The 27702-nt window shown below is 43.6% G+C and overlaps 1 protein-coding gene across 1 annotated transcript in view; it reads right to left on the reverse strand.

The window, feature by feature from the left end:
• The window catches only part of CNTNAP5 (contactin associated protein family member 5), a 310836-nt gene that overhangs the window by 222540 nt on the left and 60594 nt on the right, over positions 1-27702 (reverse strand). The window contains 1 exon segment of the mRNA XM_038421715.2: positions 14760-14907. Within this exon segment, the coding sequence (XP_038277643.1) occupies positions 14760-14907 (148 nt within the window).

Here is a 27702-nt window from a genome sequence, read left to right on the forward strand (position 1 = left end):
GAACCAGTGTTGACAGGGCCAATTCAGTCAGGGTGGATGTAGTCCACTCGCAATAATAGATGAGGAGGTGTCAATACCAAGAAAGGGAAAGTTACTTTTGTAAAAAGAAAATGCATCCGATGAAGTGAGCTGTAGCTCACGAAAGCTTATGCTCTAATAAATTTGTTAGTCTCTAAGGTGCCACAAGTACTCCTTTTCTTTTTGCGAATACAGACTAACACGGCTGCTACTCTGAAACCTTACTTTTGTAGTGAGCTAGCCAGTCCCTATCCAAGCCCAAATTAATGGTGTTAAATTTGCAACTGAATTGTAGCTCTGCAGTTTCTCTTTGAAGTCTGTTTTTGTAGTTTTTTGGTTGAAGGATGGCTACTTTTAAATCTGTTATAGAATGTCCAAGGAGATTGAAGTGTTCTCCTACTGGCTTTTGTATGTTACCATTCCCGATGTCTGATTTGTGTCCATTTATTTTTTTACATAGACGCTGTCTGATTTGGCCAATGTACCTGGCAGAGGGGCATTGCTGGCACATGAAGGCATATATCACATTAGTAGATGTGCAGGTGAATGTGCCTCTGATGGTGTGGCTCGTGGTTCGGTCCTCTGATGGTGTCACTCGAACAGATATGGGGACAGAGTAGGCAATGAGGTTTGTCACAGAGATTGGTTCTTAGGTTAGTGTTTCTGGGGTGTGGTGTGTAGTTGCTCGTGAGTATTTGCTACAGGTTTGGGGGCTGTCTGTAAGCGAGGACTGGCCTGCCTCCCAAGATCTGTGAGAGCGAGGGATCATTTTCCAGGATAGGTTGTAGATCTTTGATGATGTGCTGGAGACGTTTCAGTTGGGGGCTGTACGTGATGGCCAGTGGTGTTCTGTTTTTCCTATGTTATGAAAGACCTTATGAAGCTGTATCTATACCTTAGATACATCTCCCTCCACTTTTGTAACCAAACAAACATATCCTACCTCAAATAAATATTCCTGCCTCCTAGGGGTATCTGCATGTCGATGATGATCTTACCAAGCATGCTTCTGACCTTGGCTAGAGGTATCATTCCAATGCTATGTCAGAACGCTTTTAAAGGGGTAAGGCATCTATAATTCTCATAACCCATTTTAGCATCCACTCTACACTCTGTTAACAGGCCACACGGCAGATTAACTGAGCTGTCACAAACACATCCTTTTGAAGCCACGTCACCACAGCTTGGCCAGTAAGGACAACTTTGCTTGTTCCTCTTTAGACAAGATAAACTGGAGTGTGGGGCAACTGCAGACCAAGCTTTTAAGGAGTTTGTCTTTAAAAACGATGACAAAACTCACAAAGGAGCCAATGATTTGTTGTCATACACCCTGATACCAGTGACTTCTAGATGTCAGCACGATAGAATGTATACATGTTTGATATCACACTGATATCTGGCTAAATGTTTCTAATTACTGTAATAATCATAGAACAAACATGGCTTGGGACAACTGAGAAGATACCTCAGAAACATGGTAATTAGTGCATCTATAGCACTATAACTTCACATGGGGCTTTACAGAGAGTTAAGGACCAAAAGGAAGCACTGGAAACCTTGTAAGAAATGGGAATGCTGTGGTCGTCTCCAGAGTGCATCCCTTGTGGCCCCTCATGGCCCTGCAGGGCACTGACCTCAGTAGCCACTCGGGTTCTTCCAGTTAATTACCCAGACCAGATTACTTTGTGTGGTCTGGTTTAACAACTTTCTTTAGTGAGTACAAACTACTCTTTAATTTCTGAAGTTCTCACCCACTTTGGGCCCATATAAGAGTCCCAGGAAAGTTTCCTTCCCCCTATTCAGAAAGCCCCAGCCCTCCTACTAGAGCTGGGTAATTCAGGCAGCTATTAATGCCCTTCGGAAGACAGGGGTCCCCTGCTTTCCTCCTGGGAGCTGGGCTGTAGGTTAGGTCACCAGCAGGGCCACAAACAGCTACTTCCCTGCTGACCCTTTTCCCCCAATTAATCCTTTCACGCTCAGACTAGGAGGGCTTAGCAGGCAGACCTTCTCCAGCTGGAGTCTCCACTGCTATGAGGGAGGAGACAGCATATATGCTGGTCCCCTTGCCAGATCTCAAACCAATTGGCTGGAAGAGAGGGAGTCTTGTCCCGCCCACTCTGTAAGGCTCCTGATCCCAGCCCTTAAAGAAACAACAACAGGTTCTCCTCTCCCCTGCAAACACTACTTATTCCCGGAACTGCTTCATCTCTATCAATATCTCCTATTTCTTAGGTCCTTGTGTCCATAAGACAGCCCAAAAATCTTAAAGGGCCAGAACTACAGGATAGGGGTGGGCAGGCCCCTAGCTCCGACTGCCCTTAAAGGGACTAACCCGGTCACAGAAAGCTACTGTATATTAGATTTCTAATGCATTTTGCAACTTAGAGCACCAAATTCTGCTCTTTATTTATGCCCCTGTAACTCATTAAAACAGGAGCACTGCAGGAGCCCAAGTTAGAACAGGATTTAGCACAAGATGTCAATAAAAGATATCCAGATAAGCATCCAAACTTTTAGATACTTATCCCAACTGAACCAAACACCTAAACCTTATGGGGGTCATGCATCACTGGCCATTTTCAGTTTTCCACTAGGCAACAGCATCACGCATGCTTTACAATACCACCCATCTTCTTAGCGCATGCACAATGTGCCTCAGGGAGCACATGACGAGGATTCATCACTGAATCCTTAGCTGAATCGTTAGTTTCCCTGGCTCGGGCCCTGTACTGATGGGGAGTGTGAAATAAACACTTGATCCATGCCCTGCACTGACAGTATCATGAACAAAACCTGTTATTGCAGAACTCTGCCTCTCTGGGGGGGAACAAAGATCCCTGAATGAAACAAGAATATGACATATAAATGCTAACACTCTGACATCCAAAAGTCATTACTTGCAGTTTGCATGACAACAAATCATTGGCTTCTATTTAAACATGGCAAGATCCATCTCAGGTCAAATACAGACACTTTACAGCACCTGAAAGATACCCCTCTAAAGGTGATGTCTTCAGTTTTTCTGTTAGGTATGTATGGAATAAATTTCTAGTAAAAGGTCAAAGATCAGGAATTTTAGAAGGCTCAGAAGAAACACGGGAGATCCAGTCTAGCCAAAATACAATGTAGAGAATAATTCTTCACTCCCCCCTAAGGATATCAGGGATTTTCTATCTCTAAATTTTCAGACTCCTCCATCACCCCTATAAAATGCTGATGAAAATTTGCACAGTATGATAGACTGATTAAAGTAAAAGCAGTTCTTTTTTTCCCTTTAGGGGACAGTGCCAGATTCCAAAATCATGCATAATATAGAGGAAGCTCTCGTCCCCTAATGCCCCTACTCTACTTGCGCTACATTGATGACATCTTCATCATCTGGACCCATGGAAAAGAAGCCCTTGAGGAATTCCACCATGATTTAAACAATTTCCATCCCACCATCAACCTCAGCCTGGACCAGTCCACACAAGAGATCCACTTCCTGGACACTACGGTGCTAATAAGCGATGGTCACATAAACACCACCCTATATCGGAAACCTACTGACCGCTATTCCTACCTACATGCCTCTAGCTTTCATCCAGATCATACCACTCGATCCATTGTCTACAGCCAAGCGCTACGATATAACCGCATTTGCTCCAACCCCTCAGACAGAGACAAATACCTACAAGATCTCTATCATGCATTCGTACAACTACAATACCAACCTGCTGAAGTGAAGAAACAGATTGACAGAGCCAGAAGAGTACCCAGAAGTCACCTACTACAGGACAGGCCCAACAAAGAAAATAACAGAACGCCACTAGCCATCACCTTCAGCCCCCAACTAAAACCTCTCCAACGCATCATCAAGGATCTACAACGTATCCTGAAGGACGACCCATCACTCTCACAAATCTTGGAAGACAGGCCAGTCCTTGCTTACAGACAGCCCCCCAATCTGAAGCAAATACTCACCAGCAACCACACACCACACAACAGAACCACTAACCCAGGAACCTATCCTTGCAACAAAGCCCGTTGCCAACTCTGTCCACATATCTATTCAGGGGATACCATCATAGGGCCTAATCACATCAGCCACACTATCAGAGGCTCGTTCACCTGCGCATCTACCAATGTGATATATGCCATCATGTGCCAGCAATGCCCCTCTGCCATGTACATTGGTCAAACTGGACAGTCTCTACGTAAAAGAATAAATGGACACAAATCAGACGTCAAGAATTATAACATTCAAAAACCAGTTGGAGAACACTTCAATCTCTCTGGTCACTCGATTACAGACCTAAGAGTGGCTATCCTTCAACAAAAAAGCTTCAAAAACAGACTCCAACGAGAGACTGCTGAATTGGAATTAATTTGCAAACTGGATACAATTAACTTAGGCTTGAATAGAGACTGGGAATGGATGAGTCATTACACAAAGTAAAACTATTTCCCTATGTTATTTCTCCCCCCCACCCCACCCCCCACTGTTCCTCTGATATTCTTGTTAACTGCTGGAATTAGCCTACCTTGCTTGTCACCATGAAAGGTTTTCCTCCTTTCCCCCCCCTGCTGCTGGTGATGGCTTATCTTAAGTGATCACTCTCCTTACAGTGTGTATGATAAACCCATTGTTTCATGTTCTCTGTGTGTGTATATAAATCTCTCCTCTGTTTTTTCCACCAAATGCATCCGATGTAGTGAGCTGTAGCTCATGAAAGCTTATGCTCTAATAAATTTGTTATTCTCTAAGGTGCCACAAGTACTGCTTTTCTTTTTGCGAATACAGACTAACATGGCTGCTACTCTGAAATATAGAGGAAGATTTTCCTTGTGTTGAAATATAGTGACTGTCAAACTCAGAGGTTGCAAAGTTTATGTTCATTTAAAAAAATCTGTATTAGAAATGAGTGAATAGATTTTTTTCGGTTTGCTAGCAATTCTGAAAAATTGGCACCACCACTACCACCACAAAGGTTGAACCAAAAATTAAATTTTCCAATTTTTTTGGCAAATTGAAAAGTAAAATAAAAAATGCTTTGTTCACTACATTTGGTTCCACCTAAAATAAAATGTATTGATTTTGAGGGGTTTTTTTTCAAGTTCTTTTTTAAAGGAAAATTTTCTTTAATTTCAAGAGTTGCTTCAAATAAAAAAAGTAAACACTTGTGACAGGGTCGGACCAGATGGCTATAGGAGAGAAATAGAAGGCAGATATATTAGCCCCAGCCTAAGTAGGTCCCTTTTCCCTGGGTAAGGTAACAGGGAAGGTTCCAGAACAATCAGGAACCTTCTGGAGACAATTAAGACAGGCTGATTAGAACACCTGCAGCCAATCAAGAAGCTGCTAGAATCAATTAAGGCAGGCTAATCAGGGCACCTGTGTTTTAAAAAGGAGCTCACTTCAGTTTGTGGTGTGCGTGTGAGGAGCTGGGAGCAAGAGGTGCTAGGAGCTGAGAGTGAAAATGCGGACTGTTGGAGGACTGAGGAGTACAAGCATTATCGGACACCAGGAGGAAGGTCCTATGGTGAGGATAAAGAAGGTGTTGGGAGGAGGCCATGGGGAAGTAGCCCAGGGAGTTGTAGCTGTCGCACAGCTGTTCCACGAGGCTCTCTAGACAGCTGCATTCCACAGGGCCCTGGGCTGGAACCCGGAGTAGAGGGTGGGCCCGGGTTCTCCCCAAATCTTCCCAACTCCTGATCAGACACAGAAGGAGTCGACCTAGACTATGAATTTAGAAAAACGGCCAAGATGAGGGCTGCCATGAAGCTCTAAGGTGAGCAAATCTGCCAATAAGTGCAAGACACACCAAGGCAGGGCAGGAACTTTGTCACACGCTTCATTTCAAAAGTGTTGAAACAAAACTTTTTGAGTTTTTAGGATTTTTTTGCTACTGAAATTATTTGGTGAAATTGAAATGAATTCACAAAATATTTTGGTGACGCTGAATCTGCATTTTTCCACCTCTCCCCCCCTCCCCCACAAAAAAAATTGCTGAAAAGTTTCACTCCGCTCTAATCAGGATACTTCTCCATACTGTCCAGATCTCAGAGTCACCAGAACTGAACTAAAAATCTCCCAGGAAAGTAGCATTTTTTCCAAACAAAAATCCTAGTTTTTCTTGCTTCTGGCTGGGTTGGAAATAATGCCTTTCCTAGGGTAGCCATTCCTAAGTTATGTAGGTATTTCTGCTCCCAGACACAGGAGCAACGTGAAAACAGAAAAAGGTTACCAGACTTTGCTGAACTTCAGTTCAGGTTCTGGGCTCAAGGGTTGAGTCTGGTTTTTGTTAGCACTGGAGTTTTTTTTAAAACTCTAGATCTTTTGGAAACACAGTAATTTGAGGAAGGGTTTACTGGCCACCTGGTTAACTCGAGCAGTTAAGGGTTACATTGTGCCTGCTTCTGAGCAGCTGCTGTAGAAAAGGCAGAAGTACAGGGAGCTCACTGCACAGGAAATAGAAATGATTTGTCTGCCAGCACACTACTGCATGAAGAGAGATGTTGGTCAGCAGTGGCAGTCACGCCAACCAGCCCAGAGGAAACATACCGGGGTGAAGAGAATGTGTGGTCCTCTTCCATGAAGAAAAGAGCACCAAGACAGCTGCACTGGGGGGAGAGCGTACGTGTGACACCTTTTTAAAGAAGCTTCCCCTCGGTCTGGAAACCGAATGATGCTCGCAAGCATAAATAACAAGCTTTACCCCCATTTCAGTCTTATCATTCTGGAGTCTGGAGGGGCATTTTCAAGGCATCTGCAGTTGCAAAGGGAGGAGGCGGGGGGGGATGTGCAATCTCATCCCTCCCCCCATGCCTCCACTAAAGGATGCCTTCATTTTACAGCCCACGGGGGCCCTACTGGTAGAACAAAGATGCTCTGACTGGATGCATCTCCTGACTCGCCTTGCTAGCCCCACTCCTGCTGCTGCTTTGTGGGCACCAAACTCCACAGCAGATAAGGGAGTCTAGGAAGCATGTGCCTCTGTCCCTATACATCTTGCAGTTTCACTGCCCGCAGTCTAGAGAATGAATCTGACCGAACACCTCCACAGCCTAGTGCTTGAACAGCATGTTTCGTCTCCGTTTTCAGGGCATGGCTGTCTCTTCAGAAGCAACAATTTGGCCATTTGTCTTACGCTAGCAGTTATGAAAACTTCACTGACCTCACCTCCACCCATGGGTGCTTTCGATGGTACATTCATTTGATCTCATGGCATGAAAAACATGTTAGAAGGAAAGAAAAATAAAAAGGTCCAGCCAATAGCTTGTAATTTTTAATAATACAGTATCACATTGTGTTCCCAGGAGCGCTGCCCATGGAAGACGAGGAATCAGACCCCGATCTGCAAAGGTGAAGAGCTGTAACTCCCCAAAAGAAGTAGAGTCTTACATCCCATTGCATGATCGCCCACCATTTCCCAGCCTGTTAGCTGAATTTATACCAGATCCTGCTGTTGCCTTTTGGACCATTACTCAGTTGTAGAATATGAACAGCATTTTCAGTGTAGCCATAAATCTCCTCCTATAGAAAAGGGTGGGTCAGCAGGATTTTTCCAGTGTTTAGCTAACAAGACTTTTCCAAAGTATTAAGATACCCCTGTTTCCCTCACAATATCCAAAACAATCAACTTGCCATTTGTCTGCACATGTCCTCTGCTAGAACTTCGGCTATTTGTTATAATCACTTCACTATTTGGGATTCTGTAGCAAAGGGTCTGTGAGAGTTTGCATTATAATCCCTTTATGTACAGGATTTCTGTTTAACTCATGACAAATTCTTTCTAGGCTGCAATTTTGGGTACAAGTTCTCTTAGCTGCCTGATTTTATTTTTATATTTAAGGTTATAGGGAGAGGAGTCTGGTTATTTCAGGTGGGGGGACAAATCATTTTGCATTTGAAACTTTCTTTTTCTCCCCCTCTCTGTGCTGCTTTTAAGAGAAGAAACAAACAACCTCCATGTGGTATTGTTGAATTGTGCCTGATTTTACAGCCTATGAACCCTCTGTTAATTGTCAAGGCAGTTACTGTATGAGTAGGGCCCTACCAAATTCATGTTCCATTATGGTCAATTTCACGGCTACAGGATTTGAAAATTGATAAATTTCACGTTTTCAGATTTTTTCATCTGAAATTTCACTGTGTTACAACCTTGGGGGTCCCAACCCAAAAGGGGATTGGGGGTCGGTCACAAACCTGTTGCAGGGGGGTCATGAGATTGCCACCCTCACTTCTGTGCAACCTTCAGAGCTGGACTATGAAGGCAGCAACACAGAGTTTCCTGCAGCTACAGGACATTCCCGGAGGTCGAGGAGGGTCTGATCTCCCCCACCACCATCCTGAGCAGCTGTGCAGGAGATGGACAAGCCCTGTCCCTCCCCAGCCCCGCTGGAGCTAGAAGACCCCTTTGCCGGGGTGCTCCTAGAAACAAGGGGACATCAGATTTCACAGGGAAAATCTTATTTCACAGTCAGTAATGCTTTTTTCATGGCCATGAAATTGGTAGGGCCCTATGAATGAGTAGAGGATGGGTAAGCATGTTTGTGAATACTGACCTAGCTTCATTGCTTTAAATATCATATTTCAATACAGGAAACCCATCTTAAGTGGGTATTCAAGGGCTCGGCAGAAATTTGTTGCCCAGCAGGGACGATTTTTTAAAAAAGGATGACAACCAATCACATTAGGATCCTTGAACGTATTTTGGAGCTTATGTACACTCATGGCAGCACACAGTGTAGATGTAGCTCCATGCTGCAGTGAAAGACAGGCTGTATCTTCATTGCAGCGTGTAGTTGCACCCAACAGTGAAAGGCTCTGGCATGGGGGAGGCAGGAGCCTTTCTCTGCGGCCCCCCGCCAAAGACGCTCTTTGCTGCTGGAGTCTTTCAGTGTGGCGGACAAAAGCTCCAGCAGCATCACACTGCAGTGCTAAAAGCAGTCATGGAGATGTGGGAGGTATTGCTTGAGCATGTACAGTGCCATGTAGGGGACATAACCTAGGATTCAGGCGAGTAAGGCACTTCGCTCACCTAAGTAGTGCTTCCCAGCTACACTGCTATTTATACTTGTGCTATCTGGGCATGCAGTGTCTGTACGCTAGACTCCGCTGTGTAGACCTACCTTTAAAATGTCTATCAAAAACAAGGGTTTTTTTTTTAATTGGAGGTAGGGTTGCCTGTTCAGGGTCCACTGGAATAATTTTTAGGACTACAAAATAAAGTTAACACAGGTCTGGTGTTCATCATTTAAAAGCCAGCATTCCCCAGCAGAGTGTCTCAGAGCCTTAGCGGGATGTCTCAGGACAGGGTTAGCAAATGTTGCCATACAACGTGTTTCAGCCCTAAAGCACTTCAGTAAGATTGATCTATTGTTTCCAGCACTGGCAGCATGCTTGATGCTCGAGAAGTCCTAGATGCTCCCACAGTGGTCACTACCGAAAGCAGACGTTTCCCAACAGCTGAGCACAGTGAGCCACTGGCTGGGGCAGGAGGCTTTGCCCGTAACAGGACTTGACTCTGAAAGTCATTTAGCAGTGCCAAGCAGAGAACTCAAGGTTGCTGTTTTCCAGTGGAAGCAGGAACATAAGAATGTCCCTACTGGATCAGGCCAAAGGTCCATCTAACACAGTATCCTGTCTTCCAACAGAGGCCAATGCAAGGTGCTTCAGAGGGAATGAACGGAGCAGGTAATCATCAAGTGATCCATCCCTTGTTGCCCATTTCCAACTTCTGGCAAACAGAGACTAGGGACACCATCCCTGCTCATCCTGGTTATCAGCCATTGATGGACATATCCTCCATGAATTTATCTAGTTCTTTTTGGAACCCTGCTATGGTCTTGGCCTTCACAACATTCTCTGGCAATGAGTTCCACAGACTGACTAGGTGTTGTGTGAAGAAATACTTCCCTTTGTTTGTTTTAAACCTGCTGCCTATTAATTGCATTTGGTGACTCCCTAGTTCTTGTGTTATGGGAAGGAGTAAATAACACTTCCTTATTTACTTTCTCCACGTCAGTCCTGATTTTATAGACCTCTATCATATTCCCCCCTTAGTCATCGCTTTTTGAAAGCTGAAAAGTCTCAGTCTTATTAATCTCTCCTCATAGGGAAGCTGTTCCATACCCCTAACCATTTTTGTTGCCCTTTTTTGTACCTTTTCCAATTCCAATACATCTTTTTTGAGATGGGGTGACCAAGTCTGCACACAATATTCAAGATGTGGGCATACCAGGGATTTATATATACCCTACATGCTGGCACAGGAAAGGTTAAACTCTAGACCCAGCTATAGATTGAAAAAAATTGCCTAAAGAGCTGGAAGTCTCAAGCCACTTGTGCACCTGCTCTCTCTCTCTCAAAAATTCAGGGTTAAAAAGGAGCAGATGTAAGCAGAGGACTTGTGAGGAAATGAAAGGCACTCGTGCACTCACCCGCATGCCAATGAGGAGCTTAGTGGCATGCTCCCCTCTTTGACTGCACAGCAATCACACAACCATGGGTCCATGAATGCAAGAGCAGGTTCCCCAGTATTTCTGGGCCAGGTGATCACTCTTTATCTTCTGTTTATGAGTGGGATCCAAAGCCCACTGAAGTCAACAGGAATTTTTCCACTGACTTAAGACTTTGGATCAGACGCTCTGGGCTTGATTCTTATTTATACTGAGAATCCTTTACGCCACTCCAGCAGCATCAATGGGCCTTAGTGTAGCTGAGAATCAGGCCCTTACAATCACTTTTACATGCCACAGAGGTGTAAAGGCGCTTTGTTGAGAGAGAAGTAGGCCCCCAGATGAGCAACACGGTAGACCAGAGGTTCCCAAACTGCGGGGAACATCCCCCCCAGGGGAAGCAACAAGGTCATCAAGTGGGGGAAGAGGGGAACAGAGGCGCTTCCCAGTCAGCCACACCCTGCAGGCCCCTCCCAGCGACGCCGCTGGGAGGCTTCTGCCATCACCTGACTGGACATTTTGCCCTGGTTTAGGGAGGTGGCTTCGCTAAGTTTGGAGGCCCACTGACTGTTTTGCCCTGGGCAGAGCCATCTTTAGGGTACGGCGAATCAGGGTGACCACTCCAGGCCCCGTGCTTTGGGGGGCCCTGAGGGCTGGTGCGATTGGCCGGTGCGGTCGGTTCCGAAAGTGACTGATTCGTCACTTCCACCCCAGGCCCGCACCCTCCTAGGGACAGCCCTGGCCCTGGGGCCCGGAATTGCTGTCAGCAGGCCTGGGTAAGAGTGAACCAGGAGCACCCCGCCTCTCCACTTTCCATAGGCACCCTGTACCCTGCATCTCCTAGACACCCAGCACCTCCCATCCCTCTGCCCCCCAAGAAACCACCACCCCCTCCACCCTGCTGCCCCCAGCACTACCTGTTTAGCTGGCTGGGCTATCCATCTCTGGTGGAAACAAGGGGGGAAAGTGGCGCACATCGGAGCTAGGCTATCTTTCAAAGAGTCTCACTCTCCTTCCTTCAGGAGCCAGGCTATGCTTCAGGCCAGCTGGAACCTTCAGTCAGCTTTTCCCCCAGCTGGCCCTTTTCCATTCACTCCTTTCACCTGTCAACTTGGAGAGGTCCACAGGAGCCACCTTCTCTGCTGCTTGTGTACAGAGCTCTTCTGTCTTGGGCCCAGGGGCACATTCTACAATTATCTGACTAGTTGTGCTCATTCCCTTTAAATTACCTCCTCACTGGTAGCCTGGGCCCAGACTCCCCTTAAAGGGGCCAGCAACCCCACACCAGACCGTAAACTGAGGCAAAGAAGTCAAATTACTTTTCCAACACCACAGGAGGACTGGCAATCAGAAGCAGTACTTTAAAATCAGTGATTCTGGCTTGTGCTCATGAGTCTAGATCACATATTTATCCTCCTCACCCACACACGACTAGTTTGATTGACTCTGTAAACTGTTATCGATTAAATGTCAGTTAACTTGCATGTCAGACAGGGTACACCAGGGAAAGTCATTGACTGTCCTGCCCCAAGGTAGTTTGTATTTCTTCAATCGATTCAGAGAGTGTAGTTATCATGGGTGATTGCAAGTTCAAAACATAATTTTTAAGGGGATCTTTGCCTTTATTTATACTGCAAGTTTGATAGCAGGTCATGTGCTTCCTTGTTTTCCTCCCTTCCTTAATCCTCTGTCTCTAACTCTCCCTCCTGGACTGCAGTAATACAGTGCATGTCACAAAGAATTCCCCCTCAGTGACCCCTTAGGTGAGAGAATAAACCGGAGTATTTTGCACATCCAAGAAAGGGCAGATGAGTGGCCTCTAATTTTGACTATATAGCAGGCCTGCTTTCATACAAGAGGCAAGTCAGCATTGTCTTGACACAGAAGGGGAAAACTTTTTTTTTTTTTGGCCATTGGAAGATTCGTGCCAACCTGTATAATTCAGCTGAATGGAGAAGAAGTGGATTCAATTTCAAATAATAAAATCATAAGGTAAAATCCTGGCCCTGTTTAAGTCAATGGAAAAATTCCCAGTGGCTTCAACAGGACCAGCATTTAGCAGTCATCCAGAGCTGCCCCCACCTTCCTCAGCGTCCCCATAGTTTATTGTTAGCACGCTGGGCCACTGATTTTAATAGTGAGATGTCCACACCTTCATTTGAGAGGCTATTCCATGGTGAACTCATCTCACTGCAGACATCTATACCAAACCTGCAGCCACGACAGACACCGCACCCCTCCAGGAAGAAGGTGACCTTCTAGTGTGATGTTTGCTTCTCATGCTCCAGTACCGCTTGGCATGGAGTGGGAGCTGATTCCTGCTGATGGAGCACTCTTCCTGTTTAAAACAGGAAATCTCTATCTCTCCGCAAACACAAGAACGTAAGAACGGCCATACTGGGTCAGACCAAAGGTCCATCAAGCCCAGTATCCTGTCCTCTGACACTGGCCAATGGCAGGTGCCCCAAAGGGAACGAACAGACAGGTTATCATCAAGTGATCCATGCCCTGTCACTCAATTCCAGCTTCTGGCAAACAGAGATTAGTGACACCATTCCTGCCCATCCTGGCTAATAGCCATTGATGGACCTATCCTCCATGAATCTATCTAGCTCCCTTTTGAACGCCAAGCACAGTTCTGGACCTCCCCTCTCGTGTGACTGACCCTACCCTTCCACACACATCTATGGCTTAGGAGTTTGTGGGAGGGGGTTGAGAAAAAAAGGTCAGCATGGTGTGCCAGGGTTCCTCCTGAGTCCCTACCAGACCACAATTTGGATGGCCCTCCATTGTTTGTGGCCCACAAGGGAATCTCCAAACAGAAAACAAACCCACAAAAGGAGTCTTTTCCCTCTCCTCTGCCCCTGGGAGATGGAGAATCAGAGTCGAAGAAAAAGGTGGTCAGTCTCTTAGGCAGTCTTTGATAAGCCTTTTGCTTATCTGTCAGTTCTAGTGTCCTCCCTCATGGTTCAAGTCTTCCTCCAGCCCCTCCTTTTGGTCACCGTTTCTTTACACTTGGTCCATACAGTATCAGAAGCAGCAGGGTCTGCAACAGTCTGTCTCCTCATCAATCTGTCCCTGTAGCCATCAGTCTCCAAGATAGAAGAGTCTTCCCTCTCATCACCATGCTTAAAAAAGGTCAGGTTTTCCCTTTTTAAGCTGCCTCCCTCCAGCCAGGGAAAGTCTTACAGGTGTGTCTGGTTAGTGCTGGCTGAGCCCGTAAGGGCTCATTAGCCTCCTCTCTGCTGGAAAGAAGGTGTGTCCCCTCACAGTCACACATTGGTTCTCGTGCCTTCCTATCAGAGGTGCTGATCCAGTGGCTTTACTGGGGGGATAAGACGGGGGGGCACCCAGATTTTCTGAAGCCGGCCCTGATAGTCATCCTAAACTTTCCTTGTCATAATTTCCTCCCACTATGCCTAGTTAGACCCCAATGTAGCACCTTAAATAGCTCCTCCCACCTCAGTATTACAAATATTTGTAGATCATCATGCTGTTCCACCTCCAATCACCTTCCCCCATCCAAGCGCGGACACGCCGAGTCATCTCTTAGCCAAGATGCACATCATGGTTCTTATAGATCAAGCCCTTCAGCCCCCTGATTATTTTTGTTTCTATTCTTTTGAACTCCCCTCTGTTTGTTGGGATGTTTTCAGGGCCAGAATTGTGCACAGTGGTCCAGATCATCTGCTGGTGTCTATTTAGTTATATTGAAAACAATGGAGCTGGGCCGATTTTCATCATCTGGAGATCTGGCCCAGTAAGTGCCCAACACAGTAGAACTGTAAAGAAGCAAGTTTGGGGGTCAAATTTTGAAAACAGCTCTACATCTAAAAATGCAAGGGTGCACAGGTTTAGAAAGGTCAAGATGAATTTGTTCAAGCAAAGAGCAAAGACAGCTAACGAATAGATCTGTACATTCAGTGATATTCCCATACAGAAATTAGAAAGGTGCCTTTATATAAATGCAATAAATATTCCAACATACTCTCTCAAATGTCTATGAATTCCTTGATTATATTTCCAGTTTACTTTAGTCTCAGACCCTTATCCTATACCTATTTAATTCCCTGTAAATGCAAGGTATGGGGCAAAGATGATGTTATAAGGTATTAGTGGACGGGGAAGCTCAGCCAACAAGTTACGCTTATCGGTCATGAAAGCTACAACTCCAATCAGATATTATGGTGGTGCATGTTCATATTGGATGAAAAGATGTACTCGGCCAGGTACATTCCCTGGGGCTTCCTGGAACATTGACAATGTTGTTTGATGAGATTTGAGTTAAAGGCACTTACTGTATGAGCAACCATAAACCTCAACTCTCAGGCCTATTCTTCCACTGGGATTCCATTTCAGAGGGACAAAACGCAGGAAGCGGGTTTTCACGGAGTGCAGAAGTTTGTGATGTACGACACTGTCAGCATTGGTGTTCCCTGTGAAGACCTGCAAGGAAAGGACACTCCGGTGAGACTTTTAACGGTCAGTTAGTTGCGAGCAATGAAAAAAATAAGAACAAACTCAAACTCAACAAAAAAATAAAAAACTTCCGATGGACTGAGGAAAGACTGCAGGATCTCAAAGACCAGGTTTGACTGAGATAAGCATCCAAGCTTCGGGAACCTAGCTGAAGCATCTTGAAACTATCTACTGCTGAAATGCAGCTACCCTTATGGTGGAATACAGCACCTATTTAAAGGTGCACAGCAACTCTACAAAAAACAATACGCTACAGTTTTGACAAAACATTTTTTTGGTTGAAAAATTCCATTTCATCAGTCTTAGGAGCAGGGACTGTCTTTTGGTTCTGTGTTTGTACAGCACCTAGCACACTGGCTCCTGGTCACTACCATAGGTGCTGACAAAAAAATGAGTGAGTGCTTAGCACCCACTGGCAGCCAGCTCCTCCCTTTCCCACCAGTGCCTCCCGTCCGCCAGCGGCCCCAATGATCAACTCCTCACCCTGCCTCCCAGCACTTCTAGCCTGCCGCGATCAGCTGTTTCGCAGCATGCAGGAGGCACTGGGAGGGAGAGGGAAGGAGCAGGGATAGGGTGTTCTCAGAGGAGGGGGTGGAACTGGACAGGAAGAGGTGAGGTGGGCTGGGGGTGGGGCCAGGGGCGGAGCGGGAAGCTGAGTACCTGTGGGCCTGGAGGAAGCCAGCACCTATGGTCACTACAGTAACGCAAATAAGAATAAAAGGAATACTTGTGGCACCTTAGAGACTAACAAATTTATTAGAGCATAAGCTTTCTTGAAGTGAGCTGTAGCTCACGAAAGCTTATGCTCTAATAAATTTTTTAGTCTCTAAGGTGCCACAAGTACTCCTTTTCTTTTTGCCAATACAGACTAACACGGCTGCTACTCTGAAACATGCAAATAAGAATGTTTCTCAGAACTCGCAACTACCCAGGTGATCAGGGCATTCTCCAGGGTGCCCTGTGCCCTGTGAGAAACCCACGGTCAAATCCCTCCTTTGAATCAGGCAGATTCAGAGTGTCCTAACCACCCAAGTGAGTGTCCTAATCACCAGGCTATTGGCTAGTCTGTAGTGGGGTGTCTGTCTGTTTGTTTCTCCACTCTGGAAAGGTCTCATTTTCATTCCGCTTCACAACAAATTTCAAAACCTCCAAATATTTTCACAACACTCAAGTTTTCTGGCCAGCCTGAATACTTATTTAACTATTCTGAGAATGAAGTGTGTGAGAGAACTATGTTTTGAGAATGAACAGGCCGTCTCTTTAAATGCACTTAAAAAAATCTCAGTGGGTTGCCTGGATAGATAGGAGAATCTGAACCCTATTCAACCCTGGTGTAAATGAGCCCAGCTACATTCATGTGAATGGAGTTGAACCCATATAATTTGCTGAATTCATTCCTTTGAACATAAAGGCTGAATTTGGCCCTCTGAGTGCCAAGTGTTGAATGGACTAGAGACATTACTAAAATAACATTGGGCCAGATGTTGGGCTGGGGTAAATTGGAATAGCTCCATTAAAGTCAACAGAGCTATGCTGATTTACATCAGCTGAAGATCTGGTACATTGCTTCTTAAATTAGTCTTTGGCAAAATTGCTGTAACACTCAAACTGAATGTCTTAGCTATTGTGTGTGTGAAAAGACAGAAGAAAGTTCAATTAGAAAACATGTCAGCTCATCCAAACTGATGCATTAAAAAGACATCAGGCTTGGGATTTGGTCTCCGTATCACTTGACACACATGCAGGGCAGCAAACAGCAGCTTATTTACAGATCTACAGAAGCAGGCTCCTGTAATGACCCCGATGATTATCTGCTCTCTCACTTTATTAGGCAGGTAATGGGGTGGGTTTGAACTGTGAACAGAAGAAGCAGCGCTGGCACAGTCCAGGAAGACTTGAGGTTAACTATCTTCCAGAGGAGCTATTTTAGGATGTAGCTTCTTCTGTTTTTCCTGCCAAAGACCAACTGATGACCCAAGCTGAAAAAGAAATTATGAATGTGCAGTGTCCCACAACACAGATGTTTGCAATTTACATTATTACAGCCTTGATTTAAGGAAGTGCAGTGCAGATGCACTTGTCTACCTTGCAGATTTTGCCTATGTCATCTCTGTGATCTGCCATTTACACCCAAGCAAATGGGGACAGGAAACAACCAACAAGAAGAAACTTAATTCAAAATACCAAGTAGCTCCTCCAAGGGATCTAAATGAATGAAAAAACGATCAAATCGAACTTGTAAGTGTTAAAATGACACTCCCATAAAAAACAACGCCTTTCTTCCTTGTAAACAGTCCTATTACTGTGGGAAAGCTCATGCGTGAGCTATAAGAAGTGACAACCATCAGAAAAAACAGACCAGCATCTGAATATCTCATAGGGGAATTCTGAAACATTCTGTTGAACATGGATTTCAAGCAAGTGTGAACTGCCTGTTCACATATGACAAAGCTGGAGCACAGGGAGTAGAACGCTGGTCGTCTAGTCAGATTTTCTAGCTTGAAAGAGGCTTTGATTATAGAATAGCAGCTGTGTTAGTCTGTATTCGCAAAAAAAAAAAAAAAGGAGTACTTGTGGCACCTTAGAGACTAACAAATTTATTTGAGCATAAGCTCTCGTGAGCTACAGCTCACTTCATCGGATGCATCCGAAGAAGTGAGCTGTAGCTCACGAAAGCTTATGCTCAAATAAATTTGTTAGTCTCTAAGGTGCGACAAGTACTCCTTTTCTTTTTTGCTTTGATTATGGAGTACCTATACCAGTCCTAGGGATATAAATGAACTTCAGATGTCTTCAAGTTTCAGTGAATTAGACTTTAATTGAATGGGGTTGTTCAGTTTTGGGAGCTGAATGGTGGTGTTAGGGTTTTAGAGGTCAATGACTAAAATCAAGCCCCGCACTAGGAATCTGTCACCTCTACCTATATCAGTGGTGGGCGACCTGTGGCCCATCAGGGTAATCCACTGGCAGGCCGCAAGACAGTTTGTTTACAGTTGCACGGCCACCCGCAGCTCCCAGTGGCCGCGGTTCCCCTTTCCTGGCCAATGGGAGCTGTGGGAAGTAGTGCAGGCCAAAAGGATGTGCTGGCTACTGCTTCCCGCAGCTCCCATTGACTGGGAACGTTGAACCAATGTAAACAAACTGTCTGGCGGCCCGCCAGCATATTACCCTGACAGGACGCATGAGGCCCGCAGGCCACAGGTTGTCCACCACTGACCTATATCCATCCACAAAACACCACGTAATACACTGAAAGGTTCCATGATGTGAAAAGCACTATACGATCCTGATAAGACTGCACTGAATCTAAGCAATCCTTCCATTTAATGTGATGCTAAAGTATTTCCATGGAATCATCAAAATTGCATCAATGCCTTCTCCCGGCATGATGGATCTGAACAGTTTTCTGCAGCCACCATGATTTATCATGACAATTTAGTGACCTTTAGTCTCACTGGAAAGAAAACACCACAACAGTTTTAGGAGTTTCATTGATACTGGTATCATCTAAACCTCTCTATTTTCCAACAAGGACATGGAGAACACTTTCAAATAAGGGAAATTTCCCTGTAGAAGAGGTGGACAGTAAGGGGAAGGAAATGCACTGAGATGTGTGACTGTCCAGCACTTGGTAATGAACCCCAGGACCCCTTGCTTAGAATTACATGTGTTATTTATTGAGAGTGCAGATTGTGCTTTGGCAATATAGCGTCTTAGTGACTTCTCTTCCCCACATTACTGAGAACTGACCAATTCTGTGCATAAGCACAGATATGAAGCAATCAAAGAGGAGGAGGATAGAGTAATGCAGTGCACTCCACCCTAGCCCATCATTGTATTGCATAATCTGCTCAAGCGGGAAGGACATGTGCATCGGATGTGCTCCATTACATGCGTAATCTCTCTCGTTAGCTGCATTGCAAATAGAGGCATAAATGCTGATAACACTGTAAATAGCCTTAGGTAGATTGCCCCTCGCCCCCAAAAAATCAATTTTTCATCGGGAAAATCCAAATGAAATTTTATTTTGCTAAATTGGACCCATATTTGAATATTTCATTTTATTGGACTGACCACAAATGTTCAATTTTGAATCAGCAAACAAGATATATTAAACTGTATTTCATTTTTAAGCGCATTGTCTTAGTGGGAGAATGAGAGCATTAGGCTTTCTGGCTGGACTGTATCTCCCATAATACACCTGACCCATAAGAGACACACAACTCCCATAATGCAAGACAAATGTTGTTTAATGTTGATCTGGTTCAAAACGAAGCATTTCATGTCAATTTAACAAAATGAAACAAGTGAGGTAAATAGAACGGCGCATAAGCACTGCCAAATTAAATGTAAAAATATAATCAGAAAAGCCAAAAAGGAGTTTGAAGAACAGCTAGCCAAAAACTCAAAAGGTAATAACAAAATGTTTTTTAAGTACATCAGAAGCAGGAAGCCTGCTAAACAACCAGTGGGGCCCCTAGACAATCAAGATACAAAAGTTTCAGAGTAGCAGCCGTGTTAGTCTGTATTCGCAAAAAGAAAAGGAGTACTTGTGGCACCTTAGAGACTAACAAATTTATTAGAGCATAAGCTTTCGTGAGCTACAGCTCACTTCATCGGATGCTGTAGCTCACGAAAGCTTATGCTCTAATAAATTTGTTAGTCTCTAAGATACAAAAGGAGCATTTAAAGATGACAGAGTCATCGTGGAGAAACTAAATGAATTCTTTACTTCAGTCTTCACGGCTGAGGATGTTAGGGAGATTCCCAAACCTGAGCAGTCTTTTGTAGGTGACAAATCTGACGAATTGTCACAGATTGAAGTGTCACTAGAGGAGGTTTTGGAATTAATTGAGAAACTTAACAGTAACAAGTCACCGAGACCAGATGGCATTCACCCAAGAGTTCTGAAAATACTCCAATGTGAAATTGCGTAACTATTAACTATGGTTTGTAACCTGTCCTTTAAATCAGTTTGTGTACCCAATGACTGGAAGATAGCTAATGTAACGCCGATATTTAGAAAGGGCTCCAGAGGTGATCCTGGCAATTACAGACTGGTAAGTCTAACATCAGTACCAGGCAAATTAGTTGAAACAATAGTAAAGAATAAAATTGTCAGAAACATAGAGGAACATAAATTGTTGTGCAAAAGTCAACATGGTTTCTGTAAAGGGAGATCATGTCTTACTAATCTATTAGAATTCTTGAGGGGGTCAACAAACATGTGGACAAGGGGGATCCAGTGGACATAGTGTACTTAGATTTCCAGAAAGACTTTGACAAGATTCCTCACCAAAGGCTCTTACGTATATTAAGTTGTCATGGGATAAGAGGGAAGATCCTTTCATGGATTGAGAACTGGTTAAAAGACAGGGAACAAAGGGTAGGAATAAATGGTAGATTTTCAGAATGGAGAGAGGTAACTCATGGGTCAGTGCTAGGACTAATCCTATTCAACTTATCCATAAATGATCTGGAGAAAGGGATAAACAGGGAAGTGGAAAAGTTTTCAGATGATACTAAACTGCTCATGATCGTTGAGACCAAAGCACACTGTGAAGAACTGCAAAAAGATCTCACAAAACGAAGTGACTGGGCAACAAAATGGCAAATGAAATTTAATGTGGATCATGTAAAGTAATGCACATTGGAAAAAATAACCCCAACTATACGTACAATATGATGGGGGCTAATTTAGCTACAACTAATCAGGAGAAAGATCTTGGAGTCCTCATGAATAGTTCTCTGAAGATGTCCACGCAGTATGCAGCGGCAGTCAAAAGAGCGAACGGGATGTTATGAATAATTTAAAAAGGGATAGAGAATATCTTATTGCCCTTATATAAAACCATGGTATGCCCAAATCTTGAATACTGTGTTCAGATGTGGTCCCCTCATCTCAAAAATTATATACTGGCATTAGAGAAGGGCGACTAAAATAATTAGGGGGTTGGAACAGGTTCCATATGAGAAGAGATTAAAAAGGCTAGGACTTTTCAGCTTGGAAAAGAGGAGACTAAGGGGGGATATGATAGAGGTCTATAAAATCATGAGTGGTGTGGAGAAAGTGAATAAGGAAAAGTTATTTACTTGTTCCCATAATATAAGAACTAGGGCCCACCAAATGAAATTAATGGGTAGCAGGTTTAAAACAAATAAAAGGAAGTTCTTCTTCACTCAGCGTACAGTCAACCTGTGGAACTCCTTGCCTGAGGAGGTTGTGAAGGCTAGGACTATAACAGGGTTTAAAAGAGAACTGGATAAATTCATGGAGGTTAAGTCCATGAATGGCTATTAACCAGGATGGGTAAAGGAATGGTGTTCCTAGCCTCTGTTTGTCAGAGAGTGGAGATGGATGGCAGGAAAGAGAACAATTGATCATTACCTGCTAGGTTGACTTCCTCTGGGGCACCTGGCATTGGCCACTGTTGGTAGACAGGATACTGGGCTGGATGGACCTTTGGTCTGACCCAGTATGGCCGTTCTTATGTTCTTAAAACATTTTGATTACAGGAATGTCAAAATGAAACATTCTGACAATTCTAAATAAGATTTTTTCCAAAATTTCTTTTCCATTTAAAATTTAGAAATTTCAATTTGTCATCTCATTTCTTATGTTGAAATGTCAGTATTGTCTATGGGATGGAAATTCCAAAGATCACTTAATAGTCATGATTATTTTTCACTGGGTGCTGCCAATTTGGTCACGTGAAAACTTAGAGACAGACACACGTCTAAAGATACTCAAAGTGAAGTGGCCAGTTAACATCTTTGCAGTCATAGGACAAAAAATGTTTGTGGGTGGGTTAGTGGGTTACAGGTTGTTTCTATAAGCCATTCACTTTGAATTGTCTCTTACCATATGTGTTAATGACTTATGCTAAACAATGTGTTACACCTTGTACTTATCTGTGACACCCTGAGTGCATTCAGATCTGGGAAAGAAGAGCTCTGTGTAGCTCAACAGCATTTCTCTTCCACCAACAGAAGTTGGTCCAATGTTTCCAAGAAGGCCAATGGCATATTGGGCTGCATTAGTAGGAACATTGCCAGCAGATCGAGGGAAGTGATTATTCCCTTCTATTCGGCACTGGTGAGGCCACATCTGGAGCATTGCGTCCAGTTTTGGGGCCCCCACTACAGAAAGGATGTGGACAAATTTGAAAATGTCCAGCGGAGGGCAACAAAAATAATCAGGGGGCTGGGGCACATGACTTACGATGAGAGGCTGAGGGAACTGGGGTTATTTAGTCTGCAGAAGAGAAGAGTGAGGGGGATTTGATAGCATCTTTCAACTACCTGAAGGGGGGTTCCAAAGAGAATGGAGCTAGGCTCTTCTCAGTGGTGGCAGATGACAGAACAAAGAGCAATGGTCTCAAGTTGCAGTGGGGGAGGTCTAGGTTGGATATTAGGAAAAACTATTTCACTAGGAGGGTGGTGAAGCACTGGAATGGGCTCCCTAGGGAGGTGGTGGGATCTCCATCCTTAGAGGTTTTTAAGGCCCAGATTGACAAAGTCCTGCCTGGGATGATTTAGGTCCTGCTTTGACCAGGGGGTTTGACTAGATGACTTCCTGACCAACCGGGACCAACAAGACAACACTGCAATCAAACATAATGGCCAACCAGGAAGAAGAAAGACACTCTAATAAGAATGGAAGGAGGGTAAAAAGAAAACTTCTAGGAAAGAGTTCGACATTCTACTGCCTTGTCCAAACCACAGTCTACCTAAATTCCTCCTACAACCTCAAACTGATACAGCACTTTAATTCCTATCCTAAGCTTTTGTGTATTGTCACTATACTTTCAAACAAAAGTTATGGTTGCCCACCCCCCCGTGGCTTCCTTTCAGGGATGGGTGAAATGATCCCCATGGATAGTTTTAAGTATCAATTAAGTCTGGAGAGCACTTTGGGGTGAAGGATGTTATAAAATGTTATAACTGTTGTTAGTAACAATAATACTGGGAGGAACTTACTGCAAAACTAAAGCCGTAAAATAGAGGAACAGCCAAAAGTCAGCAACTAATTTGTTTCTTCTTGGCATCCCACTCTTTATCGTCAAAAAACAATTATATATAACCTCATCACATCAAAAAAGAAATATTTCCTTAAAACCTTGACAAGATTAACCTTAGCCAATAGACTGCAACAGCTCTTTCCATTGCTATTGCCAACATTAATCATACACTTCAGGCTGTACTTTTGCATAAATCTCATGGAGGCTTGCATGCTTTCTATTGAATTAGTGGGATTAACAATGCAGTGAATGTGTTTATGTCTAGCACTGTTGGGCAATGCTTGGAACCCTCTTCATATTTAGTTTCATCAAACTGAGTTTAAATAGCCATCTCTCTGATGATAATTTGCCAGCCTGGTCCAGCAACAGGACACCAGAGAGATGTTAGTTATTCCACGCAACGGTGACTTCAAATGAATGTTTGACTTCATTATCTTACATTATTTCCCTGTTTTATAGTTTAACGGCATTTCTATTTGGAGCTGCAAAATAATGTTGAAAGGGCATGGATAGTTAGATTCGATTTTCCCAAATGTTTTGTAAAATGGTGAAAAAAATCCATTTTCAGTCAATGCAGCTTTGCACATTTTGGTGGGAGCAAGAAAAAGTTCACACTCCAACCTCAGATACAACACCTATGTATTTCACAAGACTACCATAGGTTTGTCTTATGACATTGCTTATCTTTTTCAATATCTTTTTACTGAAATTTTATCAGAAGACAGTTAACCTTTATGCATATATATGTTGCTACTTGTGGAAGAAGGGGGGAAGAAGGAAACCTAGGCTGTTTCCAAGTAAGGATGATCAAAATTTTATGAATTTTGAAATTTGATCCTATTTTTTAAAAAAAAATAGGGGGGAAAATATTTCTGTGCAAGAGAGTTTTGAGCAACTCTAGTTAGAACATCATTCAAAATGGGAAGAGTTCTGCTGCCAATGTATGAATGGGCTAGATTCTGAGTTGGTATAAATTGGTGTAGCTTCATTGAAGTCCATTTACACCAACTGATGATTTAGTCATATGTTTTCTAGGCTTTTGTCTTAAGAACATAGATTTTGATTTATCCATTGCGTGTGTTTTCACTCAGTCCTTTCCTACAAAAACACTACTGAAAAGCTTTTAACGTCCCATAATTCAGTCAATGTACTTGTACTTCCCACATTGACCAAATTGACCTTTTTGATACCAGAGCAGCAACAAGAAACTATTTCCCCAGACCATGAGATTGCTTAAGAGGACCTACTGCAGTGTCCCTGTGGATATCTGAGCATCTTTTTTCCTAACACGTTTGATCAATTAGTTCCAATCAAATGTTTATTCCCTGTATTAACCAAAATAAAAAGACTTAAGCGGAAGACCTTGAAAATCAAGCATACCTAGGGTAACCAGCTTTAGACTGGAAAGTCCGTTTGGAAAGGGGACCTGACAGTGTCCAGTCAAGTCCAGTTACTTCAGGCAGAGATGGCGAGGGGAGGAACCAGGTCATCACCTGCACCAGCCCTACTCAGCCAAGGCTGCCTCATACCTGCATTGGGAAGCTAAAGCTCCCAGCCCTAGCTCTGCAGGCAAGTCCCTCACAACCCGGGTGGGCAGCGGGGAAGAGAGGAAGAGCAGTGAGCAATGAGGGGAAGAGGAAGATGAGTGAGTGGTGATGGGGCATTGGAGGAGGAGGCAGATAAGGGAGGGGCCTTAGGTGAAGAGATGGGACAGAAGCGGGGTCTCCGGGAAGAACAGTGTAGGGTGTGGGAGGTTCTGGCACTTCTGCTGGAGTGTTCGGTTTTTAAATAATACAAACTTGGGAACCCTAACCATATCACTGAAATACATATTAGAGAAGCTGACAGTCAAGTAATGATGCAAAAACCAGAGAGCTAGGCCATCAGGCTCTCACTGTGGTACACAAATGTTTGCATACAAAAAGGAGGGGCTTCCTCTTCTCTTGGTCCATTAGAAAGGCATTCAGCTGCCTGTATTCCAGTGCTTTACATTAAATACAAATGCTTAAAGCCAGGTGCAAATTCAAGTCATCCTGCTATTGTTAATGAATGCTTTCCTCTGCTCCCAAGGCGAGGCAATCCTTTTAAGCGGAGGCAAACGTATGGCCATCAGACTGTAAATACTAAATCAGATTTTTTTTTGTTCCAATCTGAACATGTATATCAGGAAATGAGAGTAGGATGGGAGCCACCAGGTGAGTGGGAGAGTAAAGGACTTGTAGTTTAAAAAAAAACTTGATAGTTGAGTGTTGGGGGAGCCAGGAAATCAGTAGGTTATTACTCGCTGTAACAGGAGCTCTCGATGAAACAGAGATTTCTGTACATATGTAACTAATTAGTTAACTGAGGAGGTGCCTGTAGATGGTGCTCAATAATATCCATCCCTGTTCCTGGGGTTTGTAGAACCAATAAAACTTCTTGCAGAGCATTTCAAATGGCTGCTTTGCAAACAGCTCTTTAAATCAGTGCTTAACACTTGCCACTTGAAATATATGTCTAGTCTTAAAGCACTGCTTAAATTCTGGCCTGGTGGTGTTGCGTACAGACCCCTGCCTTGCCATGAGAGAGAAAGATTTGATTCCCAAATCCTCACTCTCATTCTCTTTTGTCCAGCAAGGACTGGGAGCAGAGGCAGATTAGGGTGTTCTGGGCCCCTGGGCCAGAGCAAGTGGGGGCCCCTCCCTAACCCTTCTGCCTGCAGGAGCACCGGACTGGTAGGTGGAGCAAGGCAAGCCCCCACACCCCGACCCCACTCCCCAACAGGCACACCGGAGGGTGGGGACACCGGGGTCAGGATAAGGGGCACCCATTTTTCTGGGCCCCCCAAATGGCCAGGGCCCTGTTGGCCCAGTGGCTAATCTGCCTCTGGCTGGGAGCATGGTAAAGGCAACATCATCCATCATAGATAAGGCCAAAAGGGACCACGGTGATGATCTAGTCTGACCTCCTATGCAACAGAGGACACAGCACTTCCCTGAATTAATTCCTGTTTGAACTGCAGCAGATCTGTTCAATAAACATCCAGTCTTGATTTAAAAATGGACAGTGATGGGGAATTCACCACAACCTTTTCCAGTGGTTAATTACCCTCACTGTTAAAAATGTGCCTTATTTCCAGCCTAAATTTTCTAGCTCCAAACTTCTAGCCAGTGGATCTTATTATCTTGGTATGGTCAGGCAGCCCAAGACTTACATTAATAAATACTGTTAAAGTACCTTAGGCGAAAGGCATGATGCAAGTGAAAAGTACTGTTATATTTTCAAGTACCGTGCCAGTCACTTTAATTAAGCTTTTCTTTACACTGTCTAGTTGGAGAGTTTCCTTCCCCTGAGTATTTTCTTACCTTGGAGATTTATTTTAATCTCTCATTTCGTCCTTCAATTTCATAAAGTAAAATTTTACCTTAAGTCACAACAAAGCAAGGATTTAAAAACCAGGAACCTCACGAGAATCTTATATGCTGGTTATCAATACTTTCCATTGAAATATAGGAAATGAGCTGAAGGGTGGGGGGGAATCAATAGCTCCTTAACAAGCCCTTCTCCTGCAATGAGATGTCTAGCTCAGAGAACTCTTTCATTCATTACTCTCATAAGCGTCGGTGAGAGAAGGGACCCGTGAAGTGGGCCAGCAAATGACATCTGATTTAGAGTGAAAAAAATCAGACACACACAACATTTTCAGAACATGTCAGGATGAAGTAATTGCTTTCAGGAATGAGTCTGAAAATGATCTGAGTAGATATACTTCAGAGAGTCACAAAGAGGAGAAGAAAAGGAACTTTGTTAGATAATCTGACCAACGAAGAGGAAAAGTAATTTATTATAGGATATCCTTTCAAGGATTCTGCAATTACATTGGGCTTTATGTTAAACAAAAGGGTTATTTTATACCTTCCATGTTAGATCTATGAAGAAGTTCAGTTCGTCTAGTATCAGTCAATACATGGGTATTAAAATACACTTGAATTCATCAACTAGCAATAAATGGTATCAACATACACTGAAGAACATCTGGTATCAATACAATGATCTGATGTACACTCAAAAATCACAGGTATCAGTACTATAGTATTAAATACACTTGAAAGCAACTGGCATCAACACAGAAACATATAATTAAGGAGGTGTTTCTTTACAGTGTAGCTAAACAAACAGATGACACACTCTACTAAAAACAATATGCGGCATGAATGCAAATTCTCAGAACCTCACTACAGACGGTTCTTGAGAATGTTCCCAGAAGGCTTTGCTTCTGTCTGTCTAGGTACTCACACGGCCTGCATTACTGAAGTATCTGGGAACCTCTCAATCAATAACCTGTTTATTCTGATACTACCCCTACCATTATCCACATTTTACAGCTAAGAAACAGAGACACCCCCACACAAACTAATAAAATACAGACAATGCACATATATGTTACGATTACTTCATGTCCTAGGAGTTTACTGAGCAGCAAAGCTGGTTGAAAAAACCGTTTATCCCCATAAAAATATATGAATAAATTCTTTTTTTATTTTTTGTGGGAAATTTCAAAACTAAAACATTTCATTTAAATTTGCAATGAAAATTTCATTTAAATTTGCTTTTTGAAAACTTAACATGCAATTCAAAATGCAAAATTTCCCTTTCATTTCAAAGTTTCCCACTGAAAAACAATTTTTCATGCAGCGAAAAAGATACCTTTTATGACAAAGCCCATTTTGGGGGCAGGAAAATGTTTCACTCAAAACAAATT

Source organism: Dermochelys coriacea, chromosome 11 (assembly GCF_009764565.3).
Source record: "Dermochelys coriacea isolate rDerCor1 chromosome 11, rDerCor1.pri.v4, whole genome shotgun sequence".
NCBI classification, from domain to species: Eukaryota; Metazoa; Chordata; order Testudines; family Dermochelyidae; genus Dermochelys; species Dermochelys coriacea.